This window comes from Cryptotermes secundus, unplaced genomic scaffold (assembly GCF_002891405.2).
Source record: "Cryptotermes secundus unplaced genomic scaffold, Csec_1.0 scaffold116, whole genome shotgun sequence".
NCBI lineage: Eukaryota > Metazoa > Arthropoda > Insecta > Blattodea > Kalotermitidae > Cryptotermes > Cryptotermes secundus.
The window spans coordinates 2000602-2025787 of record NW_019732857.1 but is presented as its reverse complement, the minus strand read 5'-3'; the positions used below and the strand labels follow the sequence as shown (position 1 = coordinate 2025787).

General features: G+C 36.6%; 2 protein-coding genes and 1 long non-coding RNA gene across 12 annotated transcripts in view; 2 read left to right on the top strand and 1 right to left on the bottom strand.

Annotated features, from left to right (window-relative positions):
- The window catches only part of LOC111867768 (peripheral plasma membrane protein CASK), a 248221-nt gene extending 233896 nt beyond the window's left edge, over window positions 1-14325 (top strand). For 3 of the 6 annotated variants that reach the window (XM_023857914.1, XM_023857913.1, XM_023857915.2), the window contains 4 exons: window positions 361-483; window positions 3418-3525; window positions 4269-4444; window positions 7239-14325. In XM_023857914.1, the coding sequence (XP_023713682.1) occupies window positions 361-483; window positions 3418-3525; window positions 4269-4444; window positions 7239-7418 (587 nt within the window). In that variant the 3' untranslated portion in view covers window positions 7419-14325. The remainder of the gene's footprint in view (window positions 1-360; window positions 484-3417; window positions 3526-4268; window positions 4445-7238) is intronic. The other 3 variants (XM_023857912.2, XM_023857910.2, XM_023857911.2) reach the window with 1 other exon arrangement.
- A 2196-nt stretch (window positions 14326-16521) lies between these two features.
- LOC111867767 (DNA helicase MCM8) lies at window positions 16522-20108 on the bottom strand. Of its 2 annotated transcripts, none has more exons than XM_023857908.2 (2): window positions 19993-20108; window positions 16522-19578 (listed from the first exon to the last, which is right to left on the bottom strand). In XM_023857908.2, exons 1-2 carry the CDS (start codon window positions 20006-20008, stop codon window positions 17015-17017), a joined length of 2580 nt encoding a protein of 859 aa, XP_023713676.1. In that variant the 5' UTR covers window positions 20009-20108; the 3' UTR covers window positions 16522-17014. The 2 variants fall into 2 exon arrangements, with proteins under 2 accessions (XP_023713676.1, XP_023713677.1); XM_023857909.2 differs by having other exon boundaries at window positions 19819-20107.
- An 86-nt stretch (window positions 20109-20194) lies between these two features.
- On the top strand, window positions 20195-23811 carry LOC111867777. Of its 4 annotated transcripts, none has more exons than XR_002843390.2 (3): window positions 20546-20585; window positions 20861-20960; window positions 21065-23811. It is a non-coding gene; the product is annotated as an uncharacterized LOC111867777 (long non-coding RNA). The 4 variants fall into 4 exon arrangements; XR_002843389.2 differs by having other exon boundaries at window positions 20861-20973; XR_004513374.1 differs by lacking the exon at window positions 20546-20585 and adding an exon at window positions 20195-20275 and having other exon boundaries at window positions 20861-23811.
- The last annotated feature ends 1375 nt before the right edge of the window (window positions 23812-25186 follow it).

Sequence of the window (25186 nt, the reverse complement as noted above, 5' to 3'; positions counted from 1 at the left end):
TACTGAAACTTCAGGGGTGGTGCACCCATGTTTATGTTTCTTCATCCTATTCACATATGAAAGTATCACCTGACAACTGGAGTGTTCTGTCTGTGACATTTTATTTTCATCTCTTTTTAGCCTGCAGCAGGATGTGCATGGGGCTGTGGGTTGCTGTTACTCAGAAATGTTGAGATTTTTGTATTTATGTGTGCCTGAAAGCTCATATACATATTCTTTGCTCTATCTTATCATCTTAATACCAGTCTGACTCCAAGGTGTAAATAAAAACATTTGAAATTCCCCCCTACCCTATCCTTGTTTATGAACACTCAAAGTTTCAGGTGAAAAAAAGACTGACTGTGTTTATGTAATCAATAGTGTCTGATCCAGCATTCCAGAGGAAGACCCTAGTGCTTCTAGGAGCACATGGAGTTGGCAGAAGACACATAAAAAACACACTTATAGCAAAAAATCCTGACAAGTATGCATACCCCATCCCACGTAAGTACATTTAGATAATTAAGAATCAGCAGTATTTCAGTAGCATTAGTCTATCTATATCTTGTTCACGGGGAACTCTGAGAATTCTGTACTGTAGCATCCTCTTGCATTTCATTCTGTTGCTTACATCTACCATCTATATTCAGCACACCAGTTCTGTTGTTCAGTTATGCAGCTATTTATTAATTAGACTCAAAGACTCTGTTATACTCTGAACATTGAATTATTTAGTCCATAATGTGGCATTTTTAAGCCACTATGTGATCATCCTCAGGTGGTTACTTGTGTAGAATGTTCTGTCCCCTTGAGTGGGATACACTATTATTTGCACTGTTCTTGATAAAAAGGCAGTGTTACTTTAAAATTAGCATTAACATTGCATTCAGAATTTATCTTGCAATTGTAACTAAAATTAGAGCCAAAGTTGTCGTTAAAATTGATGTTCAGTTCAGCAATACAGCATTTGACTTCTGAATTAGGCTTCTTTTTATCTCTTGTTTGTTGAACTTTTCTTGGTGGTCTTTCCTGGTGTTGGTTTGTATTTAATCTGGAATGTATTATTTTTGCATTAGTTACTGGTACTTTTATGGGTTTCAGACTACCTGTTATAATGTATAGGTATATTACTTTTTGGTGTTGGCTTTATGGAGTGTAGATGAGAACTATGACAGATTGCAGACAGTGTGGCTTTTATGAACATTGTAACATTTATCTATATTTGTGAAAGTTGTTGTCCCTATATCCTTAATCAATTGTGCTCTTAAGGTCAGATCTTTCTTCATTCTGTTTCAGCACAATGCCAGTGCACATTCATTGCACCCACCTCTTGTTTCACCTTTTCTGCACTGCCTGAATGGAACTGACATACTTCTTTCTGAGTCACTAATGGATTGCACTTAGTGAACAGTGAACATGATTAACCCATCTATTTCTTCACTGCACTGAATGGAACTAACTTGCTTGAGGGCTTTATAACTACTTTATAAGCACTCTCACACTTCATAAAGGTTCTGGATAGTCTTTGAGTGACTTTGATATTTGACATCACTTAAGCAGTATCCAGAATATAGTAGAACACGTGAAGAGAAGGCTCAATATTTCAGTTGAACTAGAGGCATGCTCAGGCTAGGTGGCACAATACCCCCTCTACACTCAGCTCCCTCAACAGTTTATTTCATTGGGTGTGCTGCTATCTGGTGATACTTCGTGTAATGTTTCAAATATTATGTCATGGTTATTGATGTAGGTGTCATTCATGTGAAGTGTACTTGTGCTGATTAGGTAAATGTGATACTTCTCTAGATCAGTACCATGGACATCATAAAATTAGTGAAAAGAGGAAAACATCCAAATAATCTAGAAAAGGATCATATCTACATAATCAGAAAGAGTAACTTCCATATAAACAACACCTATATCAATAGCCACAATCTGATATTCCCAACTCTACACCAACTCAGTATCACTAGACAGTAGCACTCCCACCCACATGTACTCACAAAAGACGTACTATTTGCAGTATTTCACATTAATTAGAAATTGTCTCAAATCCATAAAATTACAATAACTAATACAACATTACATTCCATGACAAATATCAACCAAGAACAAGAAAAACGACCAAAAAAACACTAATAAACAACAGATCATGGAGCAGCCAATTTAGGAGTCAAATGCTATGGTGCTGAACTGCACATCATTTCTAATATCAACTTCGGCTGTAACCTTAATTTTAATTTCAATTTCATTTCCAATTTTAATGCTAATTTTAAAGCAATGAACCCAACCTCCCCTTTATAATACAATTGCTTCTCTCTCCTCTCTCACTTGAAATCTGTTAATAAGGTACAAATTCAGTGACCACCATATTATATGACAGATTTCGTGTCTGTTCATTTTACTGTGATTAAATGTATACCCTACAACAGTGAACTTACCAGATAACTCATTTTTGTTTTACAAATTGCACTATAATTTAAAATAACAGTTTAATGCTTTCCTTTATTTGGTGTTAATTAATGAATGATTGTTCACACAGCATTATTTAACATTTAATGAAACTCATAACAAAGGAATGGCAACCTTAATTAAGGTCTTCAGTGTCAATACGTATGTTTCTGACGTATGTAGGTCATGCAGCCTGTTGTATAAGTTCCAGCAACAAATCATCTACAATGGAAACCTAAGGAAGCTCCAGTAGCAGTTCATTTCAAACCTTTGCTTCTCTACTGTACAGTTTATAATCAAACAATTATCACCTTCTGGAAGTAGCTTACAGGCATCATTTTTATTAAGTGGGCAAAATAATTACTCTTATTGCTTTCAGATTTTCTAACTTATGCAAACTGGATTGTAAATTATGTGGACGAGGTGTTGCTAAAAATTGCTTCTGATCCTTAGCCCATTTCTCTGTAACCCTTTTACTACCAATACTAAATGCATTTGATGCTTAGGCAGTATGTGTATGGTGTCAGACCAGAATATGTTTTAAATGTCTTCAGCCTTATTTTCATGCCATCTGCAAATTTGCTTGTAGTATATACCCATGAACATTAGAATTCTTGTTTGGGGTTCAAGGAACATACTACACTATGTTAAAAAAGTATAATTAATTATTTGGAATATAATGTAGATAAAAGAAAACAAGGGAGTTGAAACTTTGACAGAATTGGCAGTGGATTTAGTGCAGTTTCACTTATGAGTAAACTTATGAACACCTCACAAATAAAGAGGAAAATATAGGAAAAGAAAAAGAATTGGCTGAAATTTCAGCACATTGAATTATAATTTAATTCTATACCTCAAATAGAATCAAAACTGAAGGAACAGGAGTCCTACATTTCGAGATTTATAAAACGTTATCCTGCCATTTTGTTAATTTTGTACCTAGTCTTTAACAGTTTATCAAAAGAGTTTGAATTAACCTTCTTTCAGATACAACGAGACCACCACGAAATGATGAAGAGAATGGAAGGAATTATTATTTTGTATCACATGATGAAATGATGGCTGATATTGCAGCAAATGAGTATTTGGAATATGGTATGTGCTCTTTTAATTCATTGTGACGAATATCTAATAAGACAAAAGTTTTTCTACACCGAGACCATGGAGAAAAGTCCCATGGATGGTGGGGTGACAACATTTCAGGCTTCTCTCTTTCTGCCTACAGCTGTATTCCCTTTAATCCCCTTCCTGCTCATGTCATCCAACCGAAAACTTATCACTGGTGACATATCAGTATTACCATTCATTTGAAGAGAAGGGCTAGAGAACTGAAGGGAATCTACTGCAGGAGGAAACACAGTCAGCTTGAGGGAACTGTGAAAATTACTGATGCATGAGACTCATTTCCACTGCCTTAGTTTAGAAATTAAATATTTATTCACCCACATAATTATCTCTCATTGCGATTTAGAAGACAGAAGTTAATGCTGAAGAAAGCAGTCTTCTTGGATGTGGCGCCGTGTAGATATTGTGTTAACCGACGTTTCGGAGGAATGTATCGTCTCCATCTTCAGGGTAGAAGAAAAAAGAAGAAAATCTGCTAGCGAGGAACCAGTGACAGCGGGTTGGTTTTCTTCTTTTTTCTTCTACCCTGAAGATGGATAGGATACGTTCCCGAAACGTCACTTAACACAATATCTACATGACGCCACATCCCAGAAGACTGCTTTCTTCATAGTCCCCACCGTGGAAACCTCGGATCTTACAGAAGTTAATGCTGTTTAACATGCTATATTTAAAAATAACCTAATTTATTAAATTATTTCTCTTCTGTGTAGGAACTCATGAAGATGCTATGTATGGTACAAAGCTAGAGACAATCAGGAAAATCCACCAGGAGGGACGGATGGCCATTTTAGATGTGGAACCTCAAGCACTCAAAGTGTTGCGGACAGCAGAATTTGCACCCTATGTCGTGTTCATTGCTGCACCAGTATTACAGAATTTAGCAGATGTAAGAGCATTGCACGTGTGTGTTAAGTTTGTCAACTTATAGCAAAAACATTTTGGATATGTTTTCATTGATCATTGTCAACAATTTCTAGTGCAGGTGATGACAATCTTTAAATACAGGTATCTCCTGTGACGGTCCAAACCTTTTACAATTCTCCATGGGACGCTATGGTCCTCTTTAGCCATTTCAGAAGGGTGACTGGTTTATTGGGGAGACGAATTTATTAGCATGTTATGACTTCATTTTCGCATCAGGACAGAAACAACTGCCTTCTTTTGTTACCTGCAGCTTGGGTGACCAGAAGGGGACAAGGCCACCACTGGAGGCAAGTCTGTAGTTTGCCGAAGATGTAAATTTTGTTTTGATGACAGGTGTAGCTGTCATAAAGTGTCTTCGGAAGGGTGTAATTGGACCCTAAACTAAGAAATAACTGCTTTCACGTGAGGGGTTCCGGGTACTATATCTTGGGAACTGTTTATTCTCAAAGTTCGATATGTGATTGGCTTGTGCTGATTGCATGATGAATTTGGCTAGTTGAAATCAGCCAATAGGAAACTATTCTTGTCTGGGAGAGAGGTCGTTGATTCAAATCCTTCACAGGGGATGAAGCGATGCTCCTGCAGGATAACAGTCTTCAAAAACTTGGCGTTTTGAATTCATCGGAGGCAGACGTCATTGGGCTGCACTCCTCAAGTTTATCTAAATTCATCAGTCCTTCACTTTGGTTGGATAAATCTTTGATAGTAACAAAGGGCCATATTACTCCATGCTGGCAAATAAAGTTATTTCGCTTCTGAAATAAACAATTTGTGGAGAGTGGAAATCATGTTGTTGATTTCGAGCAGTGGACTGGCTTTAAGTATGCAGTTTCCAGTTTCCTCAGTTATTACCGTAACACGATCCTGATAAGAGTCAAGTGGTCTACCGAAGCTGGCAAATAAGCATAAAGAAAGAAAAGGGGACGGTTACACTCCATACTTAGACAAATCGTGACCTGGAGTAGTCACACAACTTTAAATTTTTGTTACTACTCTTGTTTCACTGCCTTTTAATTTTCATTGAAAATGGATAATTCATTTTAATTTTAATAGTATTTGTTTTAATTGTTTATGAATCCAATTCTTTTTGTTTTGTGCAAGCAATTTAATTATTTTTAGTTTTAACTAAAATTATGAAATCACATTAACATGAAGGGAGATACCAGTACTCACAAACTGGTAGTTTATCAGCATTAGACATAGTAAAACAGACTTGAGTTCTAAGGAATCAACTTTGAATTTGATCTCAATTAACTGTACTAATTTTTTATGATTGTTAACGCATCAATTAAAGAGTGCATAAACAAAAAAATAAGGCCATTGTTGAAAAACCTTTTCGAGACATGGTTGGTCACTCTGTCCAAATAGATGTACCACATCTCAGATATGTTTAGAACTTAACATTTAGATTGTGCTCCTGTTTTGTCTTTTCATCAATGGAGGACAGCTTTTTAGGGTCCCTTGGGGCCTTCTTTGACCAAGAATGTCTGTCTTTTATTGTTATACACCAAGGATTGAGAAGATTTGTCTAGAGGTAACACTCTATAGACTCATATTTGGGAGGTAGTGTTCTGTGGTAGAGAGAAATGAATGTAAATTAATTACATTCTTGTAGGATATGACAGTGTGTAGTTTGGTGGCAGGTGTCAACATGTCTGTAGAACCTGCTACTGTATGAGTAGTACAGATAGAGTTTGGATTGGTAATTGGATTTATTAAACACTTACTGATCCTAACTACAAGCAACTGTAGCGCTATCACTAATTCTCACACTCTACAATTCGCTACAGCATGCACTAAGTCTTTTCAGTTTGCTGTGCCATTGCCTAGTAACAGCTCCCAGTGGCAGACTTTCCCCTTACTCTGGGTTTTGTGAACTATCCCTGTGCCTCAGCTACCAGCTTCTAACAGCAGCAGCTCACAACAGCCAAACTGCAGCAGTCATTTAACTGACTGGTTACTCTCCAACCGACTCACTTCGCTCCACTGTACTCAACTGCACTGCACTCACTAACCGAACTGTACTTGGTTGGTTGAGTCATATAGTCTTGGAGCAGACCCATAAAGAACATCTCTTTTACTGTAGCATGACGTCACCATGAGCGTGACATTTTCCTCAGTTCCATGTGTATGGGCCATTACCTAGCAACAGGCCTACATGATACAATTTTTTTCTGTTGTTTCTCTATTTCATATCATTGCTTGAGTTCATGTTGAATTCCAGCTATGCTATATGAATTTAACATTGTGTCTGTACCAATACAGGGTGTTCCGCATTGAAAAAGAAACGTGTAAAGATTAAACTTTGTATATCATTGGACATTCTGAAACATTGTTTTGTTAAATGAGTCAACGACATGCACCAGAGACACTTAATTTCTTTTTTAATTTGAATTTTTAAATAAAAATCATAAATTTGTATTAAGACTTAATAGATACTGAAAAACATTTTGTGAGAATAGTACATTTATTTTTCCAGTCTTTCCACATGTGCCTTTGGCAAGAATGGTAAGATGATGAGTTACAGACAAAGGTTATTAGATTGTGCAGGGATATCAAAAATATTCCAAAATTACAAAAGATTGTAATTTATACTTCAAACATGTAAACACATCCCTTTTATATTTAATTGATGGATAAATACATAATATCATATGAGCTTAAACCAGGTGTGCATGTCCAATTTGACTGAATCAGTTTATTGATCACTACTTCTTTATATCATTTTCACTTATATACATGGTATTACATTTCAGTATGATGGGAGCCTGGAGCGTCTAGCAAAGGAATCAGATCTTCTTCGGCAAGCCTATGGTCACTTCTTTGACCTCACCATCGTCAACAATGATATTGAAGAGACAATTGCTGCATTAGAGAAGGCTATAGAACGAGTGCATACCACACCTCAGTGGATACCTGTATCCTGGGTCTACTGACAGAAAATGCCATCAGGCTCCACTGCTTCGCTCAAATAGGGAGTCAGAGTAATATACATACCATCCATGGAAGCAAGAGGCTGTACCATCTCAGTGAGTTACCAACAGATACTGCTGGAACATGATGCTTTGCTCAAATGGCACATATGGGGAGAAATTTTCCACCCTGAAGCACATGTTCATTGTCTTCACTTATGAGTGCTACCAGGTACACGGTATTCTTTTCCAGTCACTCAAATCGATTTATGGCTTGGCTGGCAGATGAGGAACCTTGTGTCCATTGCTGCTGATGGAATCTACTGCCAGAACCCCTCACTTGCCAGAGACTTTGTGTTTATCGGTTGACTGATGGGATTAGGACAAGAAGGACTGTTGGAACATATGATTCTATTACATATTATATAAACTTTGCCTTAATCTGCATTTTTAACTCCAGTATGTCTTGGCTTCATTACCTAGCAGTAAAACAATTTAACGTAAACATGATGGATCTGCAATTTTTAAATTCCATACAAAAACAGACCGACTAACCTTCAGTAATAAAACATAAGTTTTTGATCTTCATTATCAACACCATGGTCCAAGTCACATTTGTAGATTGTCAATAAATACTGCAACCAGATATATATTATATAATGCACAAAAAAAACAGTTTATTTATTATTTACTTGTGATGCAAGTGAACTGAAGAGTAACAGAAGAGGAATAGCGAAAGGTGACAACAGTGGGTTTCTTGCTATCAGCAACAAGAAAATAAGATCAGCTATTATACAAACGCACAATACATCTTGGGACGAAGACAAATCTGTAAACTGTATTGCACAACGATAACAGAGCTTTCGTTCATTATTCAAAGCGTTCCACACAGATTTGATAGAAAGAACTGAATTTAATGGGAAGGTGTATTTTTGTTATAAACTACACATGTAGACTGGCCAAATAGTGAAATCACATATGTGATACAAATTTAAATAATTATATGTATGAAAGACTGTTATGGACTAGCAAGTGAATTTGGAGCTAGGTGGCTGGCAAGTTGTGTGGAATGTTACATTTGGGTCATCAGTGATGTTGGCTGTGAGTTGAGTGTTAGTATGATGCTTCTTGAGGGAAAATAAAGTAGTGGAAAACCCAGATACATATAGCGAAGTGTAGTTTGTCATAAGGGGAGCCAAGTAACAGTGTGTTTTGTGAGATCATTAAAAATGACAAATAAAAATGATTTAAATCTAAGTTAAAATAAAAGAATACCTGAACTAATATGAAGATACTTGAAGCATAAATAATGATTTACATCTCTCGATAACTTCCATTAATAATACAATAAAGCAAGTATTCCTACCTATTCTAATTAATAAGAATTAAAATAGCTCCAAATAAATAGAATCAATGAACAGTATGGAATGAATCAAGAGACATGTGTTGTCAATGATTTAGTCAGAAAAATAAGAGCAAAAACAAAATAGATTTGTATGTGTGCATGTGTGTGCAGTTTCTGTATTATCCTACGTAACACATAGGTTAATTCAGGTTAACAGTGGTTTTATACATGCTCCAGTGATGTCAACCATTAGATAACAGCTGGAATTAGAACGTTAGAATACACATAATGGAGTCAGTGTTTATTTTTTTTTCCTTCCTGCATCTTACATCTTGTGCATTCCTGTTGTCGACCAGAATGACTGAGCAGCGCCGAAGTGAATTAATGATGCAGTGGCTTAGAATAACGCATTTGCAAGTTATTTGAGTATTCAGGAAACTAAACTGTAGAGTTACATATCAGGGGTTCATGTAATTCAGGGATGTTTCCATCATTCAAGACAACTATGGAGCCATGAGTGTGCCATATTGTTGTTTGGAAACTGATGCTTATTCTGCATGCCTATGGGAACATCTAGAAGTCAGTTAAGTAAGTTACATACTGTCCTTCGACTTCTGGAAGTGCCTATTTGTTGCCACACATTTCTCTATAAAAACCTACTCCCACTTTCCAGCTGAAAAACACATTTTAAATAATTCACAATTGTGTCATTATCTTTTTGTTACTCTAATCATATGAACTGGCTGCATTTCCTCCTTCATGAAACTGTGACAGAAATCTTCTCTCTGATGAAGTCAGTACCAAGAATGTGTGCCATTAACAGACATGTTTTGGGTGGAGCTGAGTATACTTATAAACAAAGTTACCGCCTTGTCAGTTATTTTTATTTTATATGTGAAAAAATCAGCATTTTATGATGTAAAGGGAAGAACCCCCAACAATTTTGCAGTTGATGCACTTTAAACATTGTTTCAGGTAGCTTTTTACTTGTGTGCCCACTATTCCTGTTTCTTGAAGCCTCTGCTTTTGATGAACCATTGTTGTTATGTCATATCCAGTAACTGTTTTGCTATTGCTGTAGCAGAGCTTATGCTAGAATGCATGATGTAAGTACAGTATGGCAGCTTGGTAAACTGAACTTCATTTGGAATGTTACTTCTTGATGGAGTTTTGTCTCCTGCTAATTATAGAAAATTGGCCTTTCTTATATCATACCTTTCACTTTCACACACTAGGTCTTCTCAGTCTATTTCAGTCTTCACTAGCCATTCATTGGTAACAATTTCCAGTGGTGGACATTTCCCTTTCTATGGTCCATTATATGTGAAATAGTGCAAGCAGAAGACATAGTTGTAGGAAGTGGGATGTCTCATGCCGAAGACTTTAACAGACACATGAAGTAACATAAAAGGCCCTTCATGTACATCTCATTTTTGCATAAGAAATTAAACTAGTACAATTAAAACAAATTTAACTTATTTTCCGAGCAATCCACTCATAAGTATGTCAGGCCTACCCAAATGTATATCACAGCAAATGTGAGACAGTTTCAAATCAAACATTTTCATAGAAGTACAATATTTACAAGGCAGACATAGAAATACTTGATGCAAATAACTTACCCTATTTGGAATACATACTTAATGATACAGTCTCTTGCATTTATTTTTTTGTTTGTGATTTATTTTACACCTGTCAGTATTGAGTGACAGGATAATTGGTGAATAATGAACTGTAAGGATTTGGAAGGAAATGGTCATGGCCTAATTGAGGTACTATCCTGGAATTTTCCTGGAGGAACTGAGGAAAATCACACTAAACCTCAGGATACCTGGTGCCTCAGTTTAGATTTGAACCAAGCCTGAATACAAGCCTAGCATTACTGCTTGAGCTAACTTGCTCAGCCACTTGTATTTATTATCTACACAGTGTAGAAAGGAAATTGTAGTTAATTTGTTGGAACACATGTCTAATATACATATGTTGCTGAATAAAAGAAAACACAAAACAGTACAAATTATTTTGTTACTGTACATGTGGGCCTATTTCATGTCTTCATAACTTTCTGTAGACCCCATATCTGAAATTTCATATATTTTCATGAGATTTTAACTGAAATATTTTACATTTTCACATTTGTTTTATGTACTGCTTTAATGCATTCTGGGTTTATATAATTTAATAAACACTATCAAATTATAACACAAACTAATATGTATTTACTCAACACCCTGACATGTTTCAACTCTCAGAAAGTCAATATCAGTGTGATCAATTAGCCAAAATGTGTAGTACAATCATACAATACTTCTACAATATTGTCAGTTCATCCTAAAGCTTTGTAATACAATTAGAAATAAATATGTCTCTAATTTTCTTAGTGAGTATATAGAGATCAACAGTATCCATAAGAGAAAAACAGTCAACTTTGTTGTTGAAAATGTTAATAAGAAATGAACCATCAATATTTTGAAGCCTAGAATAAAGTGTTTTAAAATGTAAATAATTCTACACTGACTCATAATTACAAAGAGAGCTTGACTGATTTGCAAATTTCCTTTGTATGTTTTCGATTTTATTTGACTCTGCTAAAGTGAGGTTGTTTAAGATAATAATAACAGCATATACAACAATTGAAGAAAAACCTATGATGTATGGCTTACACATTATAAAATAAGAATTTTAATGCCTCTAAAAATTTAAGCTGTCAGTGTACGAAACGTGCTATAATTTGTACCATACTTATTTTCAGTTATAATAGGATGAACTGACAATCTTATAGAAACATTGAGTGCTAATAAAACACCCCTGATGATGACTGAGAATCAAAATATGTCAGGGCACTGAATAAATAAATATTATTTTATGTTGTAATATAATGGCATTTAGTGAATTCTATGAATTCATGAAACATCATTTGGAACATCAGATCCATCAGCCCCTTTAAACATGAATTCTTCTGCATTTTGATTCCCAGTGTGACTTTGTGGTCATGTTCCTTTTTATAGGTACAGGCTTTTTATATTTCATACTTCATGTAAGTTTTAACTTATGTTGAACTTTCTTCCTCTTGCTGTGTTCCTGTTTTACATATACAGATGTGAATATTATTCAGATATTTTGAACTTACAAGAAGCGTCAGAGCTATTCAGTTTTCCAGTACTGGCGTCACTTCAGCTTCTTACGATGGGAGATAATAAATGGATGCAACTGAATGTGAAGTGAAAAGCAGAAGGATGTGTGTACTTTGAAATGAAATATCTATTTGCAGGTTAAAAAAAATAAATGCATTGGAAACGTCTGGTAGAAATTAAGAATACCTATTGTATGCCACAAAATATGTTGGTAAATATGTTATTTAGCACTGTATACATGGATTTGTTATCTTCAAGGAAATGTTTAATTTATTTTAATTGTACTTCCTCAGTACTGTTTCGTGTTACCTAGTGAATTTCTAATGTGAACAATTCAAGCTTGCAAGTACATAATATAATAATTTATGTGCAGCTTCAGCTTTTGAGGCTTAATTGCATCACATGTTGTAGCTGTTCCATAGTTTCAAATTACAATGCAGTCATGACCTTCAAGGTAAAGATGATGACTTTAATGTATACCAAATTGTTGAAACAGCTTCACATATGATGCAGATAAATTCTAAACATGGCCACAAAATCTAAGGACAAACCTAAGTTAGTTTGTTCCTAAAGCCTAGGTACAGAGTGAAAAAATCTACCAGTAAACTAACAGTTTGGTGTCATCACTGTAACTGGTAAAGTGATTATAATGAATGCAAGGATATAAGGATTTGAGGTCATTTCGAAAGCTTTCAAGTTTACTTAGGATTGCTTAGAAATGGATATAGTAACTGGCAAAGTGATTATCACCTGTGCAAGAATTTGTGGTTTTCTTGACAGCCTGGAAGTATTCATAAAAGTTCTTAGAAGGGAAATAATGTTAACATTTGGAATGCAAATATTCTCTTATTTATTTGATGTATAAGATGGACTGAATTGCAGGAAATCACTGAAATGGCAATTTGAACTTTTAAAGATTTCATGAAGAATGTACACTGATTTTTCCTGCAGAAGGTAAAGAGTTGCCTCATTTACATGCATTTCAAACTTTACAGTTCAGTAATTACTTGGGCTAAGAATAAAAGTCTGCATATTTTCCCCACATTGTCAAAGCTCACACTTACAATACCTTTCCACATGCTTTTTATACAATTTAGAATTTGGATTCAAATACTTTCCATGATGTTCAAAGAGCATCTGCGACTCCTTTTCCAATTACATCTTCAGTATTATTGTACCCATTCTTTTATGTAAATACACATACCTTATCATGGGAATTGATTAACAAGTTGTAATTAAGCTATAGAACTGTTGTTACTGCTTATGAAGCAGATTCAGACCTTTTTGATGAACATCTTTTATGCTACAAAAACTCGTGGAAATAAAATTTGTGATATCTCCAAACTACCATCTGTAAATGCAAGATGCTTTCTTTTGTTTCACAAGAACAGAATCACAGTGCACTTTACTGTAACATCCCATCATCAAGTAGGTAATAAATGGTAAACATGCATGAGTGGCACTGTCATCTCCATTGCATGTTTTAAGAAAAGTCTGGGAACTACAAACCATTAATTTCATTACATCTGGCCTATTCATTATATTAATTGGAACTATATTATCCATAAGTGAGAGAAAGTGAACCAAAATCACTGGACACTTTTATTAGAAAGTCTCCATTTTGTGTCTGAAATATCACAGGAAGAACTTTATTTTTTAAGTTCTTACTTCCACATTCATTGAACAGAAGTAGTCGCACACATAAAATCTATAGGACTGTTCAAACTGTACAGTTGTGCATGGACACATGAACAGCCACTTTTCAGACTTCAGTGAAATCTGGGGACTGATTTTCTTAATGCAGAAGTTAACCTTGTAACGGTTTCACACATATAAACATTTTAATTGCAGTGAACTCCCTGGTATCTGGCATGTATGGGAAATTGGGTGTGCTGGTTATATTAATCTAATGGTTACATGAGCAGAACCTCTTACAGATATCCAATAAAAAAGTTAACACATTTTAATTCTAGTTCTTGCATGGGAGTCTTCCTAGGTGACACAGCTGACTTATGGGTGAGGCTTTGGACACATAATGGGTTCAAAAATTCAGCTAGCTTCTACGATAATGGCACCTGCATGAGAGAGGACAATGAGTAGTGTTGCTATTGGCACCTTGGGGAACTACTACTTAGCAGATGAACATAAGCACATGAATTTGTTTTTAAATAACTATGAAAATGTTGACTTTCTTTGATATTTTGCCAGTTGGATAAGCATTCTGTGTGGGAGTTTACTGTACTGTGTTTGATTTTAAGTTCTTATAGCAGTGACTGTAAAATGCTATCTTCTGAGATGTAATGCCATGTAGTCTGGAACTGTTCTTGCCAGGCTTACTCTGTGACCCTGAAGACAGAAGATGAAAGCAGCTTTTCCTCCAAAACTTAGGCTAGACTACACAATGTTACATCCCAAAACAGGGTACTCTTCTTGAATTCTGATCAGATTAGAATACCACAGCTTGTATAGAAATGTCCTTACTCATGAACACACAAAAGAATTAAATTACTATATATTTCTTTGGTTATTGTTACAATTAGAGTTGAGTTCTTTGTAAAATTACATACAAATGTTAATCCATTAATATAACCTTCATCTATTTGCTATTTCAGTATTAATTATTTTATTTCACTGGAAAGAGCGAATCATATGTGACACTGACTGAATTTATTGTAATTTATTATACTTCCCATGTTTGAGCATGTAAATAACAAAGTGCTTAAATAATGTTTGTTAGCCTTTCAATAATAAGTTATGTTTGGCATGGATGTAAAATTGAGGTATGTAGTGTTGTTGACTTAGATTTAGGTCTATAGGTGAAACTTTGTAATTATGCAGCCCATACACTGGCTCCACTCTGGTAAGTTCTTTGTTGGAATGGAAATTACATATAATTGATTACAAACTTGGAAAGTTTTATATTCTGTTTCCTCCTTCACTTCTTTCCTAACTACTCCATGACTGGATATAAGGTTCTTTTATTCTTTTTATTTTATCACAGGCATACAAAGAATGATTTAGTCATGTGGTCAAACCATTCTCTCAGACCTTTAGTCTCGATTTCCTTTTGTATGAGTTGGGTTCTGGGTTATTTAACAATACAGTGTGATATGATACGATGACTGATGAATTGGAAGGAACTGGTTATGGCCTAATTGATATATTTGCCTGGAGACATCATGGAGTTAAAAAAAAAACCTGTCAGGATAGCCAGTATCTTGGCCAAGATTTACATCATGCATCTTCTGAATAAGACAGCCTACCCAGGGATCTTTTGTGCCTGTGTGACAGAGTAGTGATAACCGTGAAGTGAGATGGCATAACTTACTACAGCACAGCATGCCAATATAAGAGTATATTTTATGTACAGCTTTTATGATAGAAATGCTACAGCTGCACCAAGAGAATACCAGCATTGATATCCAGATTGGAGGCAACCCAACAGATGTAATGGTACACCAAAGTCTGAAGGAAGCAGATGAATGCATGAGACCCACAGTAGATACAATGTACAGAATGAAGGGTGAAAAGTGTTATTAGCTCCTACACATGCTAATCTATTGACCATTACTTGTCAGGCTGCACATGGAACATGCCTCTCAGACTGCAGTTTGGCATATTGTGTGAGCTGTTGTGTCCTCTTAATGCACAACTTGTACAAGAGTTATATCCAAGTGACAATAATTTTTACTTCCAGTTCTGTTAGTGGCTTGAATACAAACCTGTAGTTGATTCTTAGCTTTTGTGCTATGTACTGATGAGGCAACTTTCACAAGGAGTGGAATAAATGGGCTCTGGAGAATTGCCATGCTACTCAAGATTCTTCATATGAACAAAGATTTGGCATCTGTGTCAGGGCCAAAATTGTAGACAGTTAACTGTCTTGGTGAAATTAAATTTACTGATTTTCTTGAAAGAAAACATCCTCTTTGATATATCCGTTAAAGTCTGACAGGGCTTGTGATATCAGCAAAACAGTACCCCTCTCCATAACATATGCAAGGTGTGTAATTCTCTGGCCTCCACATTTTCATCTGAACCCACTTTATTTTTCTTACGGGAATGTAAGTATGCTACGTTAAGCGCAATATCATGATGAAATCACTAATTATATCTTGGTGGCTGGGATGAACATTAGAGGTTAACCCAAACAACTGGCTTTTATCAGGGACCCCAGCATTACTGTCAACTGTGCATGTCAGCTGGAGGAAATAACTTTAAGCAGTTGTTGTGAATATACGTAGTACTGTGCGTAAGTCCCCTTTACATGAGCAGACATACAGGGGATGGACAAAATAATGGGAACACTAAAAAAACTGGGGAACAATTTGTCTGCGTCAGTCATACTGAATGTTCTTCTATTTGTCTACACTGTAGTGCTCATGTCAGTGTGTAAATGATAATGTTGAGTGACAGACTGCATGAAAGAATCAGAAATTGGGAGATTTTTCCGATTTTGAAAGGGGACAGATCATTGGAGCACCTCTGATAAAAACTGCCACATTAGTAGGTGTATCAAAAGCAACAGTTTCTAAGGTTATGTTGGCATACACAAATCATGGGAAGACAACATCAGCAAAGAGAAACTGTGGGGGAAAAGGAACAAGGACAAAAACTAAATCCTTTGGTTTAATGAGTTTGATACCAATCTTTTAGCCATTTATCAATTTTAATTTTTTGTTTTGTTTCAGACAAATCATTTCATTATCATCACTAAATAACTTGAATTTATAATTAAATCAATTGCGTTAACAAAAATTAGCACAAGTCAAGGGATTCTTGTCCTGTACTTTTGCAGGTATATCTAGTGGTTTCCTAGTTATAATCTTTTTCATGTTTGAAGAGATTTGGAATATTCTGATTTCTGGAGGGCCTTGCTGACCAAAGAAGACATTTTATATGGTAGTGGTATACCAATATTCCATGCTAATCTGACTCCGTTTCAGAACAGTGGAGGTTTGAAGTGTTATGGATATTGTCCTCATTATATTCACTGCCATACTGAAGATAAATACTCTATCCAAAAAACACTGTGCTTCTTAGAGCGTTAAATTTCAGTAACTGTATTAGAGATTAAATACTAACATAAATATCACTGCAAACTGAACTTTTCATTGTATTTTATAAATATTTTGAAAACGTCAATAGTCAACAGTTAGAAGTTGGTACAGTTTCGGAGCCTTTTTCAAGAGAAATCCTTGTACATTTAGTGTAGACAAGAAGCCATGAAAGTCTGAAACTTTAATTCTTGTTAACTGAGCTACTTCCTTCAGTTCCTGTATAGAAAACACTGAGCGGCATTGTGCTTCAGCACGTTGTTGTAATGCAGTGATAAATATCTTTCCTTGATTTCTGCTAGATGTGCCTGAGCCATTTTGTGAACGCTGAAAATCGACAGTACCAATACCATCACTAAGTGTGTCCACCATGCTGTATTTCATAATCTCTACTACATCCTGTGCATCCTTCTCTATAGCCTCTTCTCGTAGCTCCAGTTTAGCTCTTGCTTCTGTCAGACGGATGAGAGATTCTAGCTGACGAGTAGTGATGGGTGTGCAGTCACTAGACTGATGATGACAGCGCAGATCTAAATAGAACTTCTGCAAGACACTGGCAGATGACTGGGTGAGTCGAGGCTGAACATATTTCCTAGCATACATGAGATACTTACGAAAGAGCTGGTGAGGTAAGAAATCCATGGTTTCACCAGGGCGCAACTTGAGCCATTCATAAAGAGGTTGTTCAATTTGTTCACCGCTACAGTCTGATACAGCACCTGACTGCTGCTGTATTTCTCCCCTCCACTTGATACCAGAATGTAATGCCATTACATGCTCTGACAACAGGCTATCCAACTGTTCATTAGGTTGATCCAGTAGAATAAACACCAAATCAAACCGCGAAAGAAGTGCTGGACCCATTCGTAAATTCTCAGACACTGTTTTAGCACGATTGTAGTGGCCACCAGTTGGATTTGCAGCTGCTAATATGGATGTTCTTGCTGGAAGAGAACATACTACACCAGCCTTGGCAATACTGATACTTTGCTGCTCCATGGCTTCCAGCAGTGCCTGGTGTTGACTTGTCATCTTATCAAATTCATCTATACAACAGCAACCTTGGTCAGCCAAAACCAGAGCACCTGCTTCAAGAGCATAGTTGCCACCAGCTTCTCTCGTAAGTGTAACAGTCAGGCCAGTAGCGGTGCTGGTGTTACCACATACATACACTCCCCTGGGAGCAACATTAGCACATGCTTGGAGCATCTGAGACTTCCCTAGCCCAGGGTCACCCACCACTAGAACATGTGGGTCTGATCTCCCATCAGTATAATGGAACGAGCCTCCAAATAGAGCTAGCAACAGTCCAGCTTTTACCATTTCATGCCCATATATTGCTGGGCACAGCGAATTTACCAGGAGTCTAAACAGATCAGGTTGTGAGTGGATCTCCTGAATAGCATAGTAATCATTTATGTTGAATTCAATCCCTATGCCTTTCATGCATCCTGCATGAGTTTGATTCTTACTGTTCACAACTGAAACAGCTTCAATATACATAAGGAACATACTGGGAACTTTCTTTTTTGCGTTCTCTTCGCTGTTCCGAACCTTGACAATTCCAGTGATAGTGACCACATCTCCAGGGATACAAGAATCTAATAAATCTTCTGTAAGTTCACATTCAACAGAGCGTGGTACCCGTCCACCTTCACGCTGATCATCAGCCAGAATTTCTTGTAGTCTCACTGACTGCCAATTAACTGTCTGGGTAAATGGAGAAGAATGCAGTGGAGTAAAAGATTTCGCACGACAGCCTTCAGTAATACATTTGGTTGGTTGTGAGAAGAAACCTTCAGGCTGCTTTACACACTGCACTGCATGACAAATGTTACACTGAAAAGCCATCCACACACAGAGCAGCTTAATATTTCCAACCCGAATTATTGTTCCACGTACAGAAACAAGTTTTCCAAAGAACATGGACTTCAGATTCTTTAATTGTATGATAGGTTCAAAATTTACAATTCGAGCTCTGATACTGGGCAAATTTATGGGGGGCATCACTTCTTTGTCTTGTAGCTGCACCTTCACTTCACTTTGCAATACTGATAAAACAGCCTGATGCATTGCTAATCCCAAGCAATTTATCGTGTGTTCTGGAATGTCACATAAATCCTCCTCAAAAGTTGGCCACAGTGAAGTGAAATCACTATCATTCCTTAGGCTTTTGAGGTCAACTGAGAATGACCTTCTCTCTTCTATAGCAGAATATGAATACAAAGAACTATTCTTCTTAATGAATTTTTCCATTGCTTGCACTTTATTTACAGTTGTGAAACCTTCTTTGTATGCTTCTTGTGGAAAATACAATTTCCATCCTTGATATGGACTGGATATGCTCTGGAACATATCTACTACTTGTATTTGGCTGCTGTGAGGTTGAGTGGATGGTACATTTGGTCCACTGAAAAGGGTGGACATAACAGTATCCCTATTTGAATTCTGTCCTCTGTATTTGTTGTTAAACCAATTCCACCTTCCTTGATACCCCTTGCCTCTGCGTTGTGATTGCCAGCTACCTCTGTCTCGAGAACGCCCAACACCTCTTCCTTGTGTCTGCCAGCCACCTCTACCTTGAGTTCCCCTATTACTCCATTCTGAATTTGAAACTCCTCTCTTCATTTCTGTGGTAGTGTCTTCAACTATGGAAATTAAAGGAAAATCAAACACTTTCATCTATAAACTATAATATATAAATGCGTTACAGAATGAAGTGACAGCTTAATACAAAACACAAAAGGGTGCAAAAATTAAACTTTTTATTGTATTTTACACACGAAAAGGGGTTTAAGACTGCGAGACTGATATATACGTCGTAGACACTCTTAATCTATTAATGAACTGAATCGAGAAACACTGATAAAAATGCTCTACGATTATACCTTTAGGTGAGATAATTTAGCATATTACATGCGACAGTGAATTACTTTCTTTCTTGAAGAACATGTCATTTACACAACTGAGACGTTTATATTTCATGAGCTCCATAACACAAACTCTTCGTTTCATTTTGTGGTTCGATCTTCAACTATGTAATATCGACGGAATACTCTTACCTACTGTCCACCACATTTAAATCTGTTACACAATTACACAACATTAATAATTTTAAGCCGCTAATGTCGAAAGCAGGGGGGCTGAGTCTGGGATAAGGGAAAAGGAAACATGAAGAACTGCCATCTCTACGCATCCTACATGAACTAGATAGTACGGAAATGATTGGAATCGATCATTATACACCTATCGCAATTAATCGAATTTCCAAGTGTGAGCCAATCAGAGAATCTTGAACGATCTTGAAATCTTGAATTTCCGTCGAAGGCTTTGGGCGTTGCCTCGGTAATATTGCGTAGTTTGTAACGTTTCTTGTACGCCAATGAGGTGTCATGTAATTAATTAGTTTAATTAGTATTTTTTATTGCTAGTGGGGCGGGACTAAGTCCCTTGTACTGCGGCCACTTCTGGCCTATTGTACCAGCCCCAGATGAGAGGTGAGGGTGATTGTGGAGCAATTGGTGGAATGAAGCTTGACAGGGGAAACCGAAGTACTCGGAGAAAACCTGTCCCAGAGCCACTTTGCCAGACCCGGACCGCCGCGGTGGAAAGCCACCTACTAACCGCTTGAGCTATGACGCGGTCAGATTAATTAGTAAGTAAGAATTTTAATTTGATGTGGAACGAGAGTCTACATTTACGCACGAATTTGTAGCCGTGTGTTATTTTTGTATATGGATTATTATGCTTACTACGCCCAGTGAAATTAAAAACAAACATGAAGTCAAAAAGTGTTGCAACTATATTTCATCGATATCGTATTTCTGTATTTTAAGCATCATTCGGTGTAGCCTAAAGAAGGACCGTAGAATCTCAAGAGACTCTGAGTTTACTGTGATTGTGTTATAATTTTTGTATTGTTTCTTGCAGGATAAATGGGAAGAATAAGAAAATGTTTCGTTCCTGGGTGCGTGTCATGCAGTGAGCACACTGGAATCAAATTCTTCTATTTTCCCAGGGATTCAGCACAGTATGAGCCAGATGTAAAATATTATTATAAAACATACTGTAAAATTTTGGCCAGTGTTATTAAAGGAGCTAAAATTCTTCATTATAATTCATTTCTAATTATAGTAACAAAATGAAAACCACCTGGAGCAACAACGAGAAGTCCCCGTTGAAGACGCCGTAGTGAAACTGTTCAAAGGACGGATGTAGCAGCATAGGGACCAAGCTGCAGAGCGACGCGGGGAGCCAAAGAAACTGACCTGAGGAGATTGTGGATCCCAGATGAAGTTGGCTGCCGCCTGCAGGAAGGTGTCCCGCCTTGAAACAATGGCAGGGCGCAAGGTGAACATCTTCAAGGAAATTGTGGACTGCAGAAAGAATTAACCGCATCCAGGAGGAATATTACACGCTGTGCAGGACACAGACATATGGAACAAAACAAAGACGATGTCACACCAAGAGGCCTGAAAGTAGGGACTTTGATGCACTGAAGTGTTAATGCTTGCTAAGCTCATGAAATATGAGCATGTGGACTCACTGATGTCTGTTGGGAAGTAGGAGGGTATAGTTAGAGTGGTAGGATAAGAGGGAGAGGCTAAGAAGCACATGGGATGGAAATCTTCAAAATTCATACCATTCTGCTGCTTTTTCCTGAGCATGCTTCTGCTGTACATGTTACCAGCATAAGGGACTGCCAAATTGCAGTCAAAATAAATACTGGCTTCTCATTAGATATCACATTTTTGTAATCAGGTTGTCAAAAATGAAGGTTAGCTCAAAATATAACCCATAAGTTCCTGTGATTTCCTTTAACCCTATTTGGGTGGAGTCGTGTATTTTTATTGGAAGTGAAGGATTGGTAAAGCGTTTGCCTTTAACCCTGAAGATAGAGGCGAAATATTCCTTCGAAATATCAGGTGACTTTCACCTCATTACATGACATATCCCAGAAGACAGAATTCTTCATGGGCACTGCTGTAAGAACCTCAACTCCAACATTATTTGTTACAATTATCTTAGTAGTCTGCATCCTGTTGTGTGTCATAAACAAGGTAAATAAAATTTATACGAAAGTATGCAGTCAACACAACAATATTCTGTATTTTAAACAAAACAGACTATCGTATCAACATTTGCCTTTATCGAGGCTAGAGCACCAAGACTGCATACTTTTGTATACAGTTTATGTAATTTGATTTGTCCCATTCTGGTCCATCACACTATTAATTACAAAGTGGATAATTTTCAGTCCAGTGTGACATACAAGTTTATAACACTTCAATCTTTATTCAGCTTACATGTTTCGATTCAAAAGAATCATCCTCAGAGGCGCACCACTACGATCAGGAAACACTGTCACATAAGATGTTTTAATAATATGCACTTATGCTATGAATATGTACCTTGATTATGTGTTATTGTCAGTGGGAATGTACCTTCAAATATGTTTAATGTTGTGTGCCTTATTGTACTCAGTACAGTTTAAGGAGTTGCCTTTCATGTTGTTTTATATTGCACTAGCTGTAATAAGCAGTGATCCAAAAGTGTGGCAAACATGAGGAAGTGTAACAGGTTAAAATTATGGTTATAAACAGAAGTGCGCTTGTTTCTCACCACAGATAACATTGTAGAGTGGGGGGGGGCACTGGTTTATGGTATAGCAAATTTTTTTTAATGTCACTACAATATATAATTAATCGTTATTTACTTTTCTCATACAAATACAGACGAGAATCATGTATGAATCGTACATTTTTTCATATCTTCCAATTGCTTACGTAAAACAGTGAGTGGCAGATAATTAAATGTGAAGTGAGGGATTCTTATTAATAGTTGTATTTGTGCATTGGAGGGGCATAACCATTGTCTTTATAAGGCCACTATCATGATGCTTGCAAAGTGTGCATTCTCATGAGAATGTGCAAGTATTGGTTCATTCCCATTTGTTTAGGCATACTGGTCCCGTGGCCTTCATTTATTCACGCCTCTTCCATTCAGTCCTGGCAAGGGAGGTTTGTGTTCTTCAGAACCCACCTTTTTGTAAATGCTGGAAACCTGGACAATGTTTATTTAGGTAAGAGACATTTTCACCTAGTTCTGTGGTTCATGTCTGCTGACATGTTTGTATACTCCTGTATATGCAGGACAAGTATTTTTGTTTGTGTAGTCTTTTTTATGGCAGTGTCAGTGGCTACAGCCTACCTGTATATCATCAAATGGTTGGATGAACGATGATGATTTGGAAGGTAGTGGTTATGACATGACTGAATGTACCATACCATTATTTGCCTGCATGGTCTGAGGAAAACCATCAGAGACCTCAGTCAGGATAGTTAATGTACTGGCCAAGATTCAACACAGGTGCCTCCTTAATACTAGTCATGTTACTGCTTGAGCCAGCTGCAGTAAATATTATAGGAAAATTGACAGTTTCTTGATGTAAATTTGCATTAGCCCTATTTTCTGAAAACCATGATTTATTATAAGGAACACCATTTTCTGGGAACTTCATTAAATAAGGGTTTAGTTGTAATTACACTTGAGGAGGTAATATAGCTCTGTGTTAGCATTAATAGTGATGGAAAAAGTTAAGAGAGAAATTCCTTCAGTGTTCATTCAGAATTAAAAGCTTTGTAAACCTGGAATACTTATTTCAGAAGTATCACTTTTTTATTACAGGTCAAGAAATGCCTACGAGTTTTCAGGCTTTGATGAGAACTGTGCGGATGGCATATGGGATTGGTGTGGCACTACGTCTTGACCAGATGGGATGTATTAGCTGAATTATTGTATACCTGTCCTTTACTGGCGTGAAGACCAGCCAAATCCTGGTGTGCAGTTTGGTATAGGTGTTCATTTCCCATAATTAAAATGCCATATGAAAAATCTGATTTGCAGGCATGGCATGAGGTTGAGACATGGCATAGTAGTTTATAAGATTGGAGAGGGTTTGGAGACACCAATATGAAATCGCTTTTACTACATGCCTTAGAATTCTGAAGGTGGTAAACCTGTGAAAGAATTCTGGAAGATCTCAACTTTTGTCTGAGCATATTATTGTTGCCACCAGATCATGCAAATCAAGGCTAGTGTAGGTATTTGTAGCTTGAAATTATGACATGAATAAATTAACATATTGCATAGTGTTCATAAATACATTATTTATTTATTTTCAGTTAATGACAGATATAAAAAAAAGAAGGTAACTGTTCTATTATTTTCAATAAAACGTTACATATTGGGCTACTGTTTACAACATTGATTTCACTTTCCATGTTCTAAGAGCTGTATGATATGGACAGTAATCCATAAATTATTTATTTATTTTCAGTTAATGACAGTTCTAAAAAAAGAAGGTAACTGTTCTATTATTTTCAATAAAACGTTACATATTGGGCTACTGTTTACAACATTGATTTCACTTTCCATGTTCTAAGAGCCGTATGATACGGACAGTAATCCAGTGACGGAGAATCTTTCACCATATCCAACTATATAGACTCCAAGGTTACTGGGAGCAATTATTAGGAACAGTGGACGTGGAATTGTAAAGACGAAGTGTTTACTGTCTATCCTTAAACACTGCCTGAAGTCCTATATCCTCTGTCCACGTCCCATCTAGACAAACCTTGCAATCCATCCTCAGTAGTGTTCACTTTAGGACAGATATCAGTGCTCATGTGTTCAGTGCACTTTAGACCTCTGCAGAGAATATTAGACAAAGATCACTATGATGTCTCCGGTTTGATCTGTCAATCAGTAAGAATTTTCATTTCAATCCGAAGTTTAAAGCGGCGGCAGCAGTGAGACATGGGTATTAGGAACCAAATATAAGAACATAACAAAATTTGCTCAAATGAGACTTCTGCAACCAAAATTGTGAATTATGCTGCAAGACACGATGAAAAGTGAAGATATCTGAGAACAATTACGAACAATAATTATGGTACAAAAAAATCCTACAGTATCAAAGGAAACAGAATGTGTAAAACGGAAGACATTAATTTTTACCATAACAAACTTATTACATAATCCAAGAGGAAAGCGAGATATTAGGCCTAATCTCTGACAAAGAAGGGAAAGAAATGGAAGTATATTACTTAATTGCTTACTACTAATTTTCAGTATTCATTACATTTTTTGTGAGCTATATTACTTTTGCCATATAAACGTTTCCATTACTGAACTGGAATATGACTAGATACAAGATTGTCAGTATTCATGTAAAAGCATGTATTGCTATTCTAG